Here is a 16,792-nt window from a genome sequence, read left to right on the forward strand (position 1 = left end):
GGTGTACAGGGTGGACGGATTTGTCTTGGGCTCTTGCAGGCCTGTCCGGAATGTAGTTCGTTGGAGATGGTTTCAGCTATTCCTCGGTCGTCTTGAAGTGTGTGGGCGTCCTGAAGTACAGTGGGCACACGAAGTTATATGTGAAATGTGTGTGGAAAATCTGGGGGATAATTGATGATAAAAGGGCCAAGGTAGCATTGAACAATAAAAGGAATAACATGGTGGCCATTTTTCATAATAAATAAAATAAAAAAAATAAGGATGATGTGGCCGGCTGGTAACGTTGGCACGGAGCTTTGAGTGGGCGCCAGCGAAGGAGTCCAGAAACTTGTGGAAAGCGTGGAGCTGGCGGGAGATGTGGGAGATGCAGATAAAGTGAGGCCGCCTTGTTGTTATGGGGGACTCTTGGGCGTGAGCTGACTAGCGCTAGGAGGGCGCAGCTGCTGTGCAGGTCTACAGTGTGTGGAAGCTGCAGGCGTTGAAGGTTCAGGCTGGCGACAGTTGTCAAGGAGCGTGTGTGACTAGCGTCAAAGGTGACAGAGCAGCTGGAGCGGGCCAGAATCGCCTTGGTTTTGGGTATGCATGGCGAGTGGCTGGTGTTAAAGGGAACAGGCTGGCACAGAGAGGGAGGCCGCCTTTGAGGTGTGGACAGGCTGCTGGTGAAAAGCCGACAGGTCAAGGTGTGGGTCGTGTGGGAGCTAGTGGAAGCACTTAAGCCTTAGCAACAGGCTGGCGATGGATGAAGTGGGCGCAGCTATGGTTGGCGCAAGGTAACTGTCAAGGGTGATCGAGGCAGAGCAGAGGCGCTGGGAGTGTGGAGCGCAGCTGAAGGCAAAACGCAGGGAGGCTGCCTTGAAGTTGGTGGCCTGGCTGCTGCACATGCGAGAGCTGAAGTTCGTGGGCCGCGTAAGCAAAGGCTGGAGCGTGGACGGACTGAGGTGGTGTGGCCTTGGTTCGGTTAGTGATAGTGGACAACGTGTGGCTGTGGACAGGTGATCTACGAGGGCTGGTGTGGGCCGCCTAGGAGACAGGGCTGTGGACAGTAGAGTGGGTGCCGAGTGAAGCAGAGAAGAGAAGATAGGTGTTGCTGCTTGGTGGTGGGCCGGGAGCAGGGCAGATAAGCTGCTTGGGTTTGTTGTGAAGCTGGCAGAGGATCAGCCCAGAGTGACAGAGAGAGAGAATGCATTTGGAATGCTGCTGCTGGTGACACATGCAGAAGTGATGGGCTGCAGAGAGTTGAAGGTTAGCTGGTGTGGGTGCCTTCTGAAGAGAGAGTGGCCGGGTTCATTCTGGTGTGATTGGCACAGCACGCAGGCGAGGGGATCATGTGGTGATTGGGGATGTGGTGTATCCTCGGCAGTGAGACAGGCCTGAGTGAGTTTTTATGGTTGTGTGAGTAAGGCTTCTGTGTCGGGAGAAGCTTGTATGAAATGTTGTCACTAGAAATATATTACTGGGTGTTTGCTTTGGTCTATGGTGCCCCTGTTTGATGCTGTTTGTCTGGCATGGGTTGGGTGGTGAAGTTTGGCAAGTGTTTCCAGCCGGTGGTGGCTGGTGGTGCCTCCGTTCGTGTGTTGTTTTCCAAGTTTGCGAGGTGGAAGGGCTATAGAGGCAGGGTTTTCTTTCTTTTTTTCACCTCACACCAGGTACGTAATAAATCATGTATTGCTTATCTATGCAAGAAATTATAGTCAAAGCATATGAATGAGGGAGACTCCATGGGCAATTTCCTTATAAAAATCAAGGATTTTAAGGAGCAATTGGCAAGTGTTGATTGATGAAGTATATCTTGACACTTCATTGGTGCCTACCATCTTGAATGTATTATCAAACTCATGTTAGAGGTTTTCTTCTACCATCAAACTCATGATGAAAGGCAATCTAAATGCCTTAAAGTTTGAGGAGTTGGTTTTTGTGCTCTTGCAAGAAGAGCAATCTAGGAAAAACAGATATGTCATGCGTACAGGAGATGAGGCTTTTGTTACCAGTTAACAAAGAGGCAAAGGTAAATCCTTTTCTTAGGGTAGTTACAAGCCAAAATCAGAGTCATTGAGAAAGCCTACATATAAGGAAGGTGACAAGCTAAGAAAAAGGAAAAATATAACTATTGCACGAAACCTGGTCACTACATTAATGAGTGAAAAAAGTGGCTGGAGAAGGAGAAAAACAAAGACTCAGGTATGGCTAGCTGATGTATCAGAATCTAATGTAGAATACAAAGAATCTGGAAACTATGCACATGATGATTGGACTTGCATTGTGCAATGCAGTTTTGACCCTTCACAGGAGGTACATATGGTTGTTACATATGTACATGCCAGGTGTTTTGATAGTGGTGCTAGTAAGCAGATTACTTCTCATCGTAGTTTGTTCTTATCACTTGAATCTGCTCCACATGGAAACATTGTTCATGAGGAGATAAATATCGGGGGAGGTTCATCCTCCAAAAATTCACATGAGCAGGACTTCTACTCCAATACAAGTAGAGATAGAGGTAGGCACATCATCATATCTAGAGGCTGAGGTGTATGGTGCTATTTTGAAAATAGAAGTCATGGAGGGCAATAACAACAAATGTAATGTACAAACATGTGGAAGAGTCCACTCTACAAGTAAGGGGAGCTAGAGGGGCAGAGGTCGTTGGCAAAGAAATCAAAATGCAAATAGCATGGGGTGCTATTATTATGGAAAACACCATGGCCATTGCAAAGAATTGCTATTAGTATGCTAAAACCTATGGATGAAGGAGAGGCAAGAGTAAGAAGCATAATTAACCCTGGTTATAGAGAAGTAAAGTTTTATTAATAGATGCCTAATAATGAACCTTGTAGGTGTGTAGGTTAAAAGGGAGTACTCTCTTGTATTCCTTATAATTAGACATTTAAAAACAATACCAAAAGCTAGTGTGGTAATAAATTTATTGAAGCAAGCACCATTATGCTCCAAAAACACATAGAGAATCAACAAGGATTTGGAACTATAAACATAAAGAAGAACAAGGAAAGAATCTCATGAGAGGATCTTGTTAGTTGAGAGGAAGAGAGAAGGAGAAAGAGGGAAGAAGGAGGAGAAATATGTGTATCATGCAAAACCTAGGCATAAGGGAGAGGGAAGAAGAAGAAGAAATGTAATCAAACCCAATTATAGGGAAGTGAAATCCTATCGAGAGTCCTATCAAATGATGCTTACTCTTGTTAATACTGATCCTTCTAGGCATGTAGGTTAAAATGAATTATTCTCTTGTATTCCTCAACAATTAGACATTAAAACAACAAAAATGGTGTGCCAAAAGCTAGACTAGTGATAAAATCTATTGAAATAAGCAACAAAATGCTCCAAAAAGTACATAGAAACTTACTATGGTTTTGCATGTATGAACATAAAGAAGAATGAGGAAATATTCTCAAGGATAGGGTTCATCGTCTAGAGAAAAGTTGAGAGAACTGCATGGGAAGAAGAGGGAACAAGAAAATTCATACGAGGCTTGATGGCTATGAGAGGGAAGGAGGACAGAGGTGCATAAGGGAGAGGGGTCTTAGGGAAGAGGAGAGAGATGAGTAATGTGATGAATCAAGGGGAAGGGAGAGGGAAGGAGACGAACCCATATTAGAGGGGAGTGAAGCCTTACTCCTTGCAAGGTGCACACTTAAAAATGGGCATTTTTTTGTATTTCTTTTGAGAACTCAATCTCAAGGCACCAATATTGACCTTAAACATGAGAAAGGGATATATAAACCTTTGAAAATGGGTAGATTTCCGATCACTCGTTTGGGGAAAATAAACTTAAGAGAAAAACTTAGTAAATTGAAGCACGAAGGCCGCACGACGTCGTAGAAACTCCATGAAGGCCGCACGACGCCGTAGAAACTCTCAATCAAGCACAGTACCCACAGCTATGGAGGAAGACCCCGAAGTCTACGAATCAAAGAGTACGCATCAATTGCTGTTATCCTTAATTACAATGCTCATGGCTAATTAATGGCTTATAAGCTGCTTAATTGATGTCGCTGTGGTCTTGTATTAGTGTGTTTGTTAAGGAGTTAATCCATGGCTAAGGTTTTTTGGTGCATGGCTAAGCTGTTCTCGCCTTTCTGCTCTGCTCTTGTATTAGTGGTTGTGCTGGTTGTCCTCCTCCTGGTTGCAAAGCAAGATTACAGAGCGGATCATGCTTTCAATGCAGTGAAGCCAATCGGGGCACATAATGCAGAGACTAGAACTGCAGAAGTCGAAGATGATGCTAAATGCCTGAGCAGGACTCAGCAGTTGAAGTTGAGGAAGCCCACAAAGCGTTTAGCCATACCAGCTGAGCTCCAACAGGAGTGGAGAAGGTATGGGGAGCTCCATAGGAAGTGCACAGAAGGCAAGAATATAACCCATCTTTTCATCATATCAAGCTATGATCAACAAGTGGGAGAGAGGGTGGTGGAAGGTGGGTGCAAGTATCTGATCTACTTGGATGGAGTTGAGGGCCTTGGAAACAGGTTTCTGTCCTTGGCATCAGCTTGGGCTTATGCAATGCTCACTGACAGAGTGCTTCTCATAGACACAAGAAGGAGCATGCAGGAGCTTCTCTGTGAGCCCTTCCCTCACTCAAGCTGGCTTCTGCCCCCTGACTTCCCTTACCATCCCCTCGGCCCTTACCTTGGCCCCTTCATCAGAGAAAACACCACCTACAACTCTCTCATCCTTAACCTCAGACATGACCAAACACCTGGGGACTCTCAGTTCTTCTGTGAAAACATCCAATTCTCTAGCTCCTTGCAGAAGGTCACCTGGGCCTCCTGGTCCTCTAACCAGTACCTCGTCCCTACCCTCTTCTTAGTGCCCTCATTCTGGCTCAAAATGGCGCTGCTTTTCCCATCCCCGGACCTCAGCTTTGCTCTCATTAGCAGGCTCTTGCTCAACCCATCTAATGAGATATGGGCACTCGTGCTTCAGGAGTACAGAGGCCACTTCTCAAGCTCCATAACCAAGGTGGGCGTTCAGGTGCGGCTACTGACATATGGGTGGGATCCTGCAGCGTTTGATAACAATGCAAGCGACATGATAATAGAGTGTTTGATGAACCACAGTTTCCTGCCCAGACTACTTGATCACGACAGAGGTGACAGTACGTATACTGCAGCAGCGATGGCGAACAGCGAGAAACTGCTGCAGTCAGGGGGTACTGATCAGGGGCACTTAGTGGACGTTGGGGTTCAGGTGGCATCCTTGCAGGGACGATACTACGAGAGGATAAAGGCCCTCTACAGCCAGCATCCGGGCACTGTTGACGGCAAGGTGGTGAGAGTGCACACGCTCTGCGATTTACGTGCAGAAGATCACAGCTTCCTGCAGTCGCAGCTAGCGTATGTGGAGATCCTGCTGCTGAGTTTCAGTGATAATCTGGCGACCAGTGCTGCGTCCACGTTTGGCTACACAGCCCAAGCCTGGGGCAACGTGCTGCCATTGATTCTCGACTTCGGAGAGCTCCGCAAGGGCGCCATTTGCACACGTGTGGCCCGTTCTGTAGACCCGTGCACGCACAACCCACAAGTGCCTCGCTGCCTGGAAGGAGAGAGAATGAAGAGTCTCTCTCTAGAGCACAAGGCATGGTTGGAAGCCCACCTTCACCATTGCCAAGACCTCCCCAGGGCTTGGCAGCTCGTTCAACACAACCCTCGCCCAGAACCTGTCTTCGGATTCAAGCCGTTTGCATAGTTGTAAATCTTCTTAACCTCCTTGTAAACACACTCAAAGGCATGCTTTTGCAAAGAAGCCCATGGTAGTATTGTGACATGAAAAATTGATATCTTTTATTTTCAATTTTATACATATTTTGATGGTTTCTCAATGGTAATAAGGTGGAAGCTTGGCCAAGAAGATTGCAACGCTCACAATGAAATAACGGCGTGGTGATGCGATAGCTTGGCGGCTACTCGGATAACAGCATTCTATCTTCAAATATAATGGTTTTACTTGATTTTAGAGTGCACATATTGTAAATGCCACAAGTATGCTTGATAAATACTTTGGTATGGTAGATAGACTAGTGATGTGAAAAATAAAAGTGGGCCTTCATGCTCACATGGATTTTAATTGTATTATTAATATAGTACTCACCATAAGGCTACAAGCTGGGGAGTGTGGAAGGCATGTGGAGGAGTGTGTGTAGGTGCATAATTGGAAAAGATTCTTCTAGAATGCCTACATAGAAGAGGAGAATTCCGCCATGTGTAAGTGGGATCTCCACCTACATGCCACTTAGACTTGGCTATTATCTCATCACACTTTCAAAGTCAAAAAGTCTTCAATTTAATAATCAATAGAAGACTTAGCCTAAGAGGACAATTGATGGTGACATCTACCCTTATGTCACTGAAGGGTTGAAGATTTTTATGTTGTAATTTGTAACAATGGAAGAGAGGGTGATTCTCCATCTATAAAAGGAGCCCTTCTCTCCCTTTCAAATCAATGAATGAAGCCTCCTCAATTGAGCATTTTGTGTCATTGCCATTCTCTTATCTTCAAACCCTTATTCAAACACTCTCTTTACATGTGAATGTCTCATTTAGCATTAGCTCCTCATGCTTAACCCAATTTTGGACCTCTTTGATAAGTGGGATAAGGAGTTATTATCTTGGTGAGCCTGTGACCTCTTTGATGATTCATGATAAGTGGGATAAGGAGTTATTATCTTGGTGGGCCTGTGACTTCTCAAGGTAGCCCTTACCTTATTGTCGCCCTCCTTTGGAGGTACCAATGGTTTTAGCGATAATGAGTATGTGGAAAGACTTTGGAGACCATAGGTAAATCTTTATCTGCTGAGTAATGTTAACCCTTACCCTCCTCTAGCTTGAATCATGAAGGAGATGAAAGGCAAGAGGCTATGTGAAAATTGACGTTTCATGCAAAGAGAGGGAAGTGCAGTTTTTGTGGTCTAATACCCAAATTTCAACCGGTAATTACTCATCACTCGGGTATTGGTTTCTAAAAGTGATCATATGGCTAGGAATATCTTTATCTGCTCTTTCCACTCATGTAACTAATTTCTTAATCCTTTACTTCATTGATGATCAGAATTTCTTCCAAAGTCGCTAACTTTTAAGCGAATTTTGTTTATAGTCTTGTAATAAAATGCTCATAACTTTTCATTCGGTTGCCCGTTTTCGAAAGTTTTTATATAGGCACGAAGCTCTCTTCAAGCTCTACATACCTATATAGTTCTCTTTTGTACAATCTATATAGATTTAAAACTACAATTCTCTGTGTTTCTCTGTTTTTATAGACTTTTGACCATTATTTCTTCTTAATAATGATTAATTCTCTTAATCTCTTACCAAAAAGCAAATCCCATGTATCTTATCCTCTTGTAAGTGATTGCTATATTCTTTTACTTTAAGATGTTCTGTCCAAATTGCCCAATTCGAATGGATAAACCTTACCAACATTCCCCGTATGTTTCCGTTCACAAAATCCTGAGTCGAAAGATTTTCTTCCAACAAAGAATTACCCTCTTGTTTGGAGCTGCAAGAAGACTGGCAGAAATTCTTACTTCTCTCGAGCCTTTCATCTTTCCTTCCATGAATTATGATCTTACCTTTGATGTGTTTATCTTTATCTTAACCTAGGGAGAGAAAGGGAGGTGAGGAGGCTGTGAGGTTTCATGACCGAAGTCAAAAGCCCAACTTTGTGTCACATCTTTTGGTGGAGACGATGGGCAGGTTTACTTGGAATTATTCTATTTTAACCTCAAGGTCCCGCATGATTAAAGAAAAGATGAAATAAGTAAATTTTTCTTGTTGCTACTCATCTTTTGGTGCAAGATGTTCAACATTCTGGTGTTTCAATGATCGGAAAGAGAAGACCCAGGGAGTTATCTCCGAGAGTTTAATCGAGCATGCCGCTTGACGGATTGGTCTATGAAGGAGAGGACAGAAATACTTTCAGATTTCTTGGAGGGTGTGGCCTTGGCATGAGGCTTTGCCAGAGGAGTCCACGAATGATTGGGAAAGGTTGACCAAAGCAATGAAGGAGAGATTTGGGACAGTGGAGTCACCAAATGCTTTACTATTGCAATTGGATCAGATTTTCCAAAAGGAAGGAGAGTCAGTTTCTACCTTTTCAGTGAGATATGAAGCCTTGTTCATCAAATATCAACAAGCTGCTTTACATTTTGTTGCTTCTTCTTTTTCACCTTCTATGTGAGATTCAAAGAGTTCTTTAGCAATGGAGCACCTTAAGATGAGAAGTTTATCATGGGTTTGGATCCTCGCTTGCATGGAAAAGTTCTTAGCAAAGATTCCACTAATTTTAAAGAGGCTCTTCGTATTGCTTTGAAGAAGGAGGCCACTCTTCATATTGAGTCCACATTCCAACCTTCTCCGAGTGTGCCGACCCCACCACGAGTAGAGATAGCCTCAACATCTCAGGTACAAGCTCCATCCTTGGATCATAACATTGCATAACTTATGGCAGAATTTGCTGATTTGAAGTTACACTTAGTCAACGCAAGGCCACCTAGGGTTCCACGAGTTGAGGATAAACCTAGGGATAAAAGTAGTGTCACATGCTATGAATGTCAAGAGAAGGGGCACGATCGCACTGAGTGTCCAAAATTGAGAAAAAGAGAGGATAAAAGTTTAGCACTTTTACAGGAAACATGCTCAGAAGAAGAAGAGGAAACATTGATACCATTAATGGCAAAAAGGGGTCGTAAAACTAGGAGCCAAGAAGAAGAAGAACAAGAATGTCAAGAGAAGGGGCACGATCGCACTGAGTGTCCAAAATTGAGAAAAAGAGAGGATAAAAGTTTAGCACTTTTACAGGAAACATGCTCAGAAGAAGAAGAGGAAACATTGATACCATTAATGGCAAAAAGGGGTCATAAAACTAGGAGCCAAGAAGAAGAAGAACAAGAACATAAATCTGAAGAAGAGGAGAAAAATAAGAAGAATAAGAAGTCGTCTAAGAGAAAAATTGGACAATCTGACTTTCCTCTTAGACAAGAATCTCTTAGTTATGACCTCTTAATAGATCTTAGGGAGAAAACGGAACAAATCACATTTGGGCAGCTTTTGGCACTCTCTCCAAAGCTCATAAAGGAATGGGGTAAGCTGGCTAGCACAAGGGAATCTGAGAAAAAGAAGAAGAGGGATAATGGGACTCCTATGGCTCAAAAGGTGGATATTGATGTAGGAGATGATGTGCCTATGATTGATGTCATCATTGAGGGGCAAACAATTTCTAATGCATACATTGATGGAGGTGCATCAATCAATGTCATGAGTGAAAAAACAATGAAAGATGCCGATTTAAAGTTGTCTTCTACTAACTCTCCCTATTGCATCAAACTTGCTGTGATGATAATACTAGGGTGAAAACCTTAGGAATTGTCAGGAATTTGGGAGTGGATGTATGTGGCATTTCTGTGCCTTCAACTTTCCAGGACATTCCTACAAAGCCTAATGCTAGGGCTTACCCATTGATATTGGATAGGCCATGGCTTCGCCAAGTGAAGGCAATTCAAAAGTGGGAGACAGGTGATCTTATTCTACAAGGTGAGAATAAGAAGGTCCACTACAACATCAAGAGTCGTCTCGCAAAGCCTGATGCTAGGGCTTACCCATTGATATTGGATAGGCCATGGCTTCGCCAAGTGAAGGCAATTCAAAAGTGGGAGACAGGTGATCTTATTCTACAAGGTGAGAATAAGAAGGTCCACTACAACATCAAGAGTCGTCTCGCAAGAAAGTGATAAGAGGTGAACCTTCAACTTTCGAAAGTTCAGTCAGAGTCAATCCGATGAAGAGGAGACAAGTGGTAGCTCCAAGTATTCCATCTCAAAAGGGGAGGTGGAGGGAGTTGCATTTGGTCTTTCCCTAGGAAGGGATCGAGGGGATGCTAAAGACAATGGAGCCTTGGAAGGGGAAGCTTCTTCAACCATGTTCAAGAAAGGAGATGTGGACCTCACTAGTCTTCACCAACAGAATGAACTTCTTCTTGATGAGTCCATACCAGGTACTACTGATGAAAGGGAAATTACTTAAAAATGTTGGATAGATTTCTTAACCTTTTTGCAAACAGCTACTCACAAGTACGCCAAGTTACCCTAGTAGAGCACAAGATTGATCTCAAGCCCCGAAGTAAGCCAGTGGCATAGCAGCTAAGGCGTTTGGGAGTAGTGCAAGTGAAGGTGCTTAAGAATAAGGTAACTAATTTGCTTGAAGCTGGATTTATTTTTCCAGTAGAGAATTCAGAGTGGATTTTCCCAGTTGTAGTCACTCCCAAAAAGGGTGGAAAATGGCGTGTGTGTGTGGACTTTCACCCTCTGAATACATGCACAAAGAGAGATTATTATCCTCCACCCTTTCAGGATGAGATTTTGGATCAAGTTGCAGGTCATGAGTTGTATTTAGTGTGTGATGGATACTCTGGATACTTTCAAATCCGGATTTGTGAAGAAGATCAAAGGAAAACCTCATTTATCACCCCTTGGGGAGTGTATGCCTATAGGGTGATGCCATTTGGCTTGACCAATGCACCAGCAACTTTTCAACGCTTCATGAGTTAGGTATTTGCACTTACTTGGGAAAGTTTATAAGGGTCTTTTTGGATGATTTTTGCATTTATTCAAGCCACATGGATCACTTGGAAAAGTTGAGGTTGGCCTTGCAAAGTATTGATGATGCAAAAGGGTGTCTTAATCCTAGAAAATGCCGCTTGGCACGAAGGAAGGTGGTTCTCTTGGGACATGTTATCTTAGAAGAAGGCATAGAGATGGATCCTGAGAAGGTGCAGGCAATTGTGGCCCTCCCACCACCTACCAATGTAAGGGAGGTAAGGAGGATTTTGGGTAAAACAAAGTATTACCAACGCTTTGTTGGCATGTTCTCTGAGAAGATGTATCCTATAAATCTGTTGACAAAGAAGAATGTTTCTTTCCAATGGGAACCCGATCAAATTCAATCTTTTTGTTTGCTCAAGGAATGCATGAGTCAAAGTCCAATTGTGCAGCCTCCTAGGTGGGGGGAGAATTTTTATGTGAACCCAAGTGTCTCGTCACATTCAGTGGGTGCTATACTCTTACAAAAGGGAGAGCAAGGGCATATGTAACCAGTGGATTATGCAAGCCGACAACTCATTGATGCCAAGGAGAGATATGGTGAAATGGAGAAAGATGGTTCGTCTCTTGTTTTTGCAGTAAAGAAGTTCAGGTCATACTTGTTACCTCGCCCTTTTTTCTTCCTCACATCTCAACCTTCTTTACACCACTAGGGCCTCTCTTGCAGATTTGCTTACAAGAAAGAAAGAGGAAGAAGGAACAAGAACAAAGAAAGAAGTATATGAAGATTTGGAGACACCACCAACTGCTTTCACTATGCATTTTGATGGAGCCTTTAGCCCTTCCAGGCAATGTGGGGCTGGGGGGATAGTTTTATTTGATTCAGAAGGAAAAGAGGTATGGACCAAGGGTAGGGAATTTCCAAAGGCTATATCAAATAATGTGGTTGAGTACAATGCATTAATTTGGGGATTAGAAGATTGCATAAAAGATGGAATTAAAGAGGTAGAGGTTAAAGGAGATTCGCAATTAGTCATCGAACAAATGAAAGGAGAATATAAGGCAAGGAGTCCTAATCTCCAAGAATTGTATAAAAGGGCAATGGAGTTAAAAGAAGCTTTTGAGTTTTGTGAATTTGTGCATGTTAACAAGAAGGATAATCAAAAGGCTGATGAGTTGGCTACTAAAACTTTGGCTTCTTTCAAAGTAGCTATTCTTGCATTAATGGATACAAGTTGGGCCTGAGCTCCAAGATGTTCAACACTATTTAGGTACAGGATACTTCCCTCCTAGATTGAATCCTCAACAGAAGCAAAGGCTTACAAGGAAAGCTCATCCTTACACAATTCTAGGGGATGTTCTTTACAAGCAAGGTCACTTTGCCTCAGCTAGCACAACTCGGAGGATCCTTAACACAAGTTATTATTGGCCTTGACTCAGCAAGGATTTCTATGAGTGGTGCAGAAGCTGTGAAGTATGCCAGGCATATGGGCATAAGCAATTGGATCCCGGATCCTTAAACCCTATCCCAGCATATGGTCCGTTTGAAAGGTGGGGATTAGATTTTGTGGGCCCACTTCCTCGTTCCTCACATGGGAAGTATTACATATTGGTGGCCACAGATTATGCAACAAGGTGGGCAAAAGCAAAGGCCATGGTCAATAATAAAGCAGTGGCTATGGCATCCTTTCTCAGGGAATACATATATGCCTGATTTGGGTGCCCATTAGAAATCCTTACGGATGGGGAGAGGTCTTTCATTGAAGCTTTGGTGGCAGAAATTAAAAATAAAGCATGCTATGTCAACTCCCTATTATCCTCCCCAACGTAATGGTTTAGTAGAAAAAACTAATGGACTGCTTTGTGGATCTTTGTCTAAGCTAGTGGATACTATGAAGAGAAAGTGGGATGTGCATTTGCCAGAGGTCCTATGGGCCTATAAGACAACTCATAAACTCTCTCTTGGTTTCACACCTTTTTAGTTAGTTTATGGAATGGAGGCTATTTTGCTAATAGAATTGAAAATCACAAGCCTTCGCACATCTTTTGCATGCTTGAATAATGAAGAAGAAACACATGCCCAATGTCTAGTACAACTGGAGACCTTGGATGAGAGGTGACTTCAGGCACTTCAAAATTTGGAGGCTGCACAACAACAGCACAAGGCAAGGCATGAAACCCTCACGAAGAAGAAGAAGAAGCCAGAACTCAAGCAAGGAAGCTTAGTCATGATCTAGGTATGATGGCCGTGTGGAGAAACGGCTAGATAAGAAGCTTCTTGGACGCTGGGAAGGCCCCTTCAGGATAAAGCAAAAGTTCAAAAATAACACCTATCTTTTTAGGAGGTTCCCGGACGTGCCAATGAGTACCAGCTAAAGATATTTTACCCTCGAGCACCATGGCCAGCAGACCCCCAAGACAAGCATGGAGGATCTACTGGGGGGGAGGAAAGATGTGACATGAAAAATTGATATCTTTCATTTTCAATTTTGTACATATTTTGATGGTTTCTTAATGGTAATAAGGTGGAAGATTGTCCAAGAAGATTGCGGTGCCCACAATGGAATAACGGTGTGGTGGTACGGCGGCTTGGCGGCTACTCAGATAACAGCATTCTATCTTCAAATATAATGGTTTTACTTGATTTAGGGTGCACAGATTGTAAATACCACAAGTATGCTTGATAAATACTTTGGTATGGTAGATAGGCTAGTGATGTGGAAAATAAAAGTGGGCCTTCATGCTCACATGGATTTTAATTATATTATTAATATAGTATTCACCACCATAAGGCTATAAATTGGGGAGTGTGGAAGGCATGTGGAGGAGTGTGTGTAGGTGCATAATTGGGAAAGATTCTTCTAGAATGCCTATATGGAAGAGGAGAATTATGCCATGTGTAAGTGGGATCTCCACCTACATGCCACTTAGACTTGGCTATTATCTCATCACACTTTCAAAGTCAAAAAGTCTTCAATTTAATAATCAATAGAAGACTTAGCCTAAGAGGACAATTGATGGTGACATTTACCCTTATGTCAGAAGGGTTGAAGATTTTTATGTTGTAATTTGTAACAGTGGAAGAGAGGGTGATTCTCTACCTATAAAAGAAGCTCTCCTCTCCCTTTCAAATCAATGAATGAAGCCTCCTCAATTGAGCATTTTGTGTCATTGCCATTCTCTTATCTTCAAACCCTTATTCAAACACTCTCTTTACATGTGAATGTCTCATTTAGCATTAGCTCCTCATGCTTAACCCAATTTTGGACCTCTTTGATGATTCATGATGATAAGTGGGATAAGGAGTTATTATCTTGGTGGGCCTATGACTTCTCAAGGTAGCCCTTGCCTTATTGCCGCCCTCCTTTGGAGGTACCAATGGTTTTAGTGGTAATGAGCATGTGGAAAGACTTTGGGGACCATAGGTAAATCTTTACGATTGTCCGCTGAGCAATGTTAACCCTTACCCTCTAGCTTAAATCATGAAGGAGATGAAAGGCAAGAGTCTATGTGAAAATTGAGGTTTTATGCTGCAAAGAGAGGGAAGTGCAGTTTTTGTGGTCTAATACCCAAATTTCAACCGGTAATTACTCATCACTCGGGTATCAATTTCTAAAAGTGATCATATGGCTAGGAAGCTCTTTATATACTCTTTCTACTCATGTAACTAATTTCTTAATCCTTTACTTCATTGATGATCAGAATTTCTCCCAAAGTTGCTAACTTTTAGGTGAATTTTGGTAGTTTTATAGTCTTGTAGTAAAATGCACATAACTTTTCGCTTCGGTTGCCCATTTTCGAAAGTTTTTATATAGGCGCAAAGCTCTCTTCAAGCTCTACGTACCTATGTTATCCTCTTTTGTACAGTCTATATGGATTTAAAACTGCAATTCTCTGTGTATCTCTGTTTTTATAGACTTTTGGCCATTATTTCTTCTTAATAATGATTAATTCCTCTTAATCTCTACGTACCTATGTAATCCTCTTTTGTACAGTCTATATGGATTTAAAACTGTAATTCTGTGTATCTCTGTTTTTATAAACTTTTGGCCATTATTTCTTCTTAATAATGATTGATTCCTCTTAATCTCTTATCAAAAAAGCAAATCCCATGTATCTTATCCTCTTGTAAGTGATTGCTATATTCTTTTAATTTAAGATGTTCCGTCCAAATCACCCAATACGGATGAACCTTACCAACATTCCCCGTATGTTTCCGTTCACATAATCCTGAGTCGGAAGATTTTCTTCCAACAAAGAATTGCCCTCTTGTTTGGAGCTGCAAGACTGGCAGAAATTCTTGCTTCTCCTGAGCCTTTCATCTTTCCTTCCATGAATTATAATCTCACCTTTGATGTGTTTATCTTTATCTTAACCTAGGGAGAGAAAGGGAGGTGAGGAGGTTGTGAGGTTTCATACAAGTGTGTTTTGATTCTAAGAAGTGACCGAAGTCAAAACCCCAACTTTGTGTCACAGTATATGTCAAACTTCAACTATTTATGGGGATTTAATCTTTATGTTTTTTCAATCTGAGTCAATAAAAGCTCTGAGCCTTTTGAGGTATATTTATGTGGGAAAGTCTCTCTGCATTTTCAGTTTCAGTAGGCCTTTGAGGTTTTTGTGAGAAAATAGATTTGTGTTTTTTTTGTATCTCATCAAAATTCTGTGTTTTTTGTAAGAAATTCTTTATGTTTTTTGTGAGAAAATCTTTGTGTTTTTTCTATCTCATCAAAAGGTGAACCAAGGTAACCAATGGTTCAATTCTAAGCTCTGGGCTACGATGAGTTGCAAGGCCCAGGCATCAAAATTATAAGCTTGGCTTTTTTTGAATTTCTAGCACTTTTCACTCTACAAGTCTAAGGTTTGGGATCTCATCATAATTCTCAGGTGGAGCAAGGGGGGGGAGGGAGGGGAGGGGGGTTTCATATAATAAGGGTTCTCACTTTGGATCACCTTCCAAGTTTTTTAAAGCAAAAAACAATCATTTTTTCATTAAAACTGGCTAATCTCACCCACTTAGTAAAGGAATTTGATATTGAGCTCGTCTAATGAAACATCACACTCTTAGTCATGCACTTGAACATATAGTCTGATCAAAAATAAAAAATTTTAAATGCCAAATTTTATGCGTCACAAATATAGTACATGTGGCATGTCCCAAACTTAGACAAGTAGATAGTACATTTGGCATGTCCCAAACTTAGACAAGTAGATAGTACGATCATAAAATGTTAATAACTTCCTTGTTTTAATTCCAATTCCATCCCCACTTTGCATACAAGATAAGCATATAATAGAGATATTAACTTGATTTATTGAGTAATTTTTGCATGTAATTTTTATTTTAAATTAATTATTATATGTTTTAAAAGTATACAAAAAGACTAATTTTTTATACAGCACATCTTTATATAAAAAATTATGTATTTTTTCTTGATCTTGAATGATCCAAGGATAGACAATTATGAGGAAAATGTGACCATATATAGTCAAATTTCATTCTAAAAGGGTAGATTTTTCGAGATCTCCATTGGAAATTTACTTCAAAGTCTTAGAGGAGCTGAACATAATTAGTAAATTAATTATAAAAATTCATTTTTATAACACTGCATGGGTCCCCTTCTCATAGTCGAGTTTATGTCTTTTCCCTTCCACTGTACCGTCATTTGAAACATTGGTAAGTTAGCGTGCTATTTTGTAAGACATAATACTCCGGTGTAATCTCAGTTGGTTCCTCATAGTAGTTATTATTCACTTCTACTTCGCACATAGCTTCCCCCTCTTCCAAGGGTCCTTCAATCAACACCTAGTTGATCTTGGCCGGTGGTGGCTGTGGTAGTAGAGTAGGTGGCGGTAATGGCAACATGTCCCACATCCTGAACATTCCTCTTGGTAAGTAGGACGTATTTGGTTGTCTTACAGCCACATTGGGTTGCATTGGTGGTGCTAGTAAAGCTAGAGGCACTCTAGGTGCTGGCAATTGTGCTAAAGGCTACTACTACTGAAGCGACCTCCTTGACATCTTTTGGTTGTGGCAACTAAAGCATGTTATCTTCATATTTAATAGCCAACTTACAGCACGTATCTAGAGTAGTCGGTCGAGCTAACACAAGATAATCATGCATCTTATGATCTTGGACTCCTCTCCGGAAGCAAGGTAATAACTGATCACAGCCTTTCCCTCACTTTGCATCTTGAGTTTAGGTACTTGAGTCAAGAAACATAATCTCGCATGGATTCATTTTCTTT

At 41.7% G+C, this 16,792-nt stretch overlaps 1 protein-coding gene across 1 annotated transcript; it reads left to right on the plus strand.

The window, feature by feature from the left end:
• Nucleotides 1–4,064: 4,064 nt before the first annotated feature.
• On the plus strand, nt 4,065–6,136 carry LOC147605460 (putative fucosyltransferase 7). Its single transcript, XM_086793521.1, has one exon. The coding sequence runs from the start codon at nt 4,069–4,071 to the stop codon at nt 5,698–5,700; it is 1,632 nt and encodes a 543-aa protein (XP_086649647.1). The 5' UTR covers nt 4,065–4,068; the 3' UTR covers nt 5,701–6,136.
• The last annotated feature ends 10,656 nt before the right edge of the window (nt 6,137–16,792 follow it).

This window comes from Cibotium barometz, chromosome 59, assembly GCF_041138505.1.
Source record: "Cibotium barometz isolate CiBa-2024 chromosome 59, ASM4113850v1, whole genome shotgun sequence".
NCBI classification, from domain to species: Eukaryota; Viridiplantae; Streptophyta; class Polypodiopsida; order Cyatheales; family Cibotiaceae; genus Cibotium; species Cibotium barometz.

Coding starts and splice junctions, on each gene's coding strand:
- LOC147605460 (XM_086793521.1), top strand. CDS start 4,069: ATGGCTAAGCTGTTCTCGCCTTTCTGCTCTGCTCTTGTATTAGTGGTT.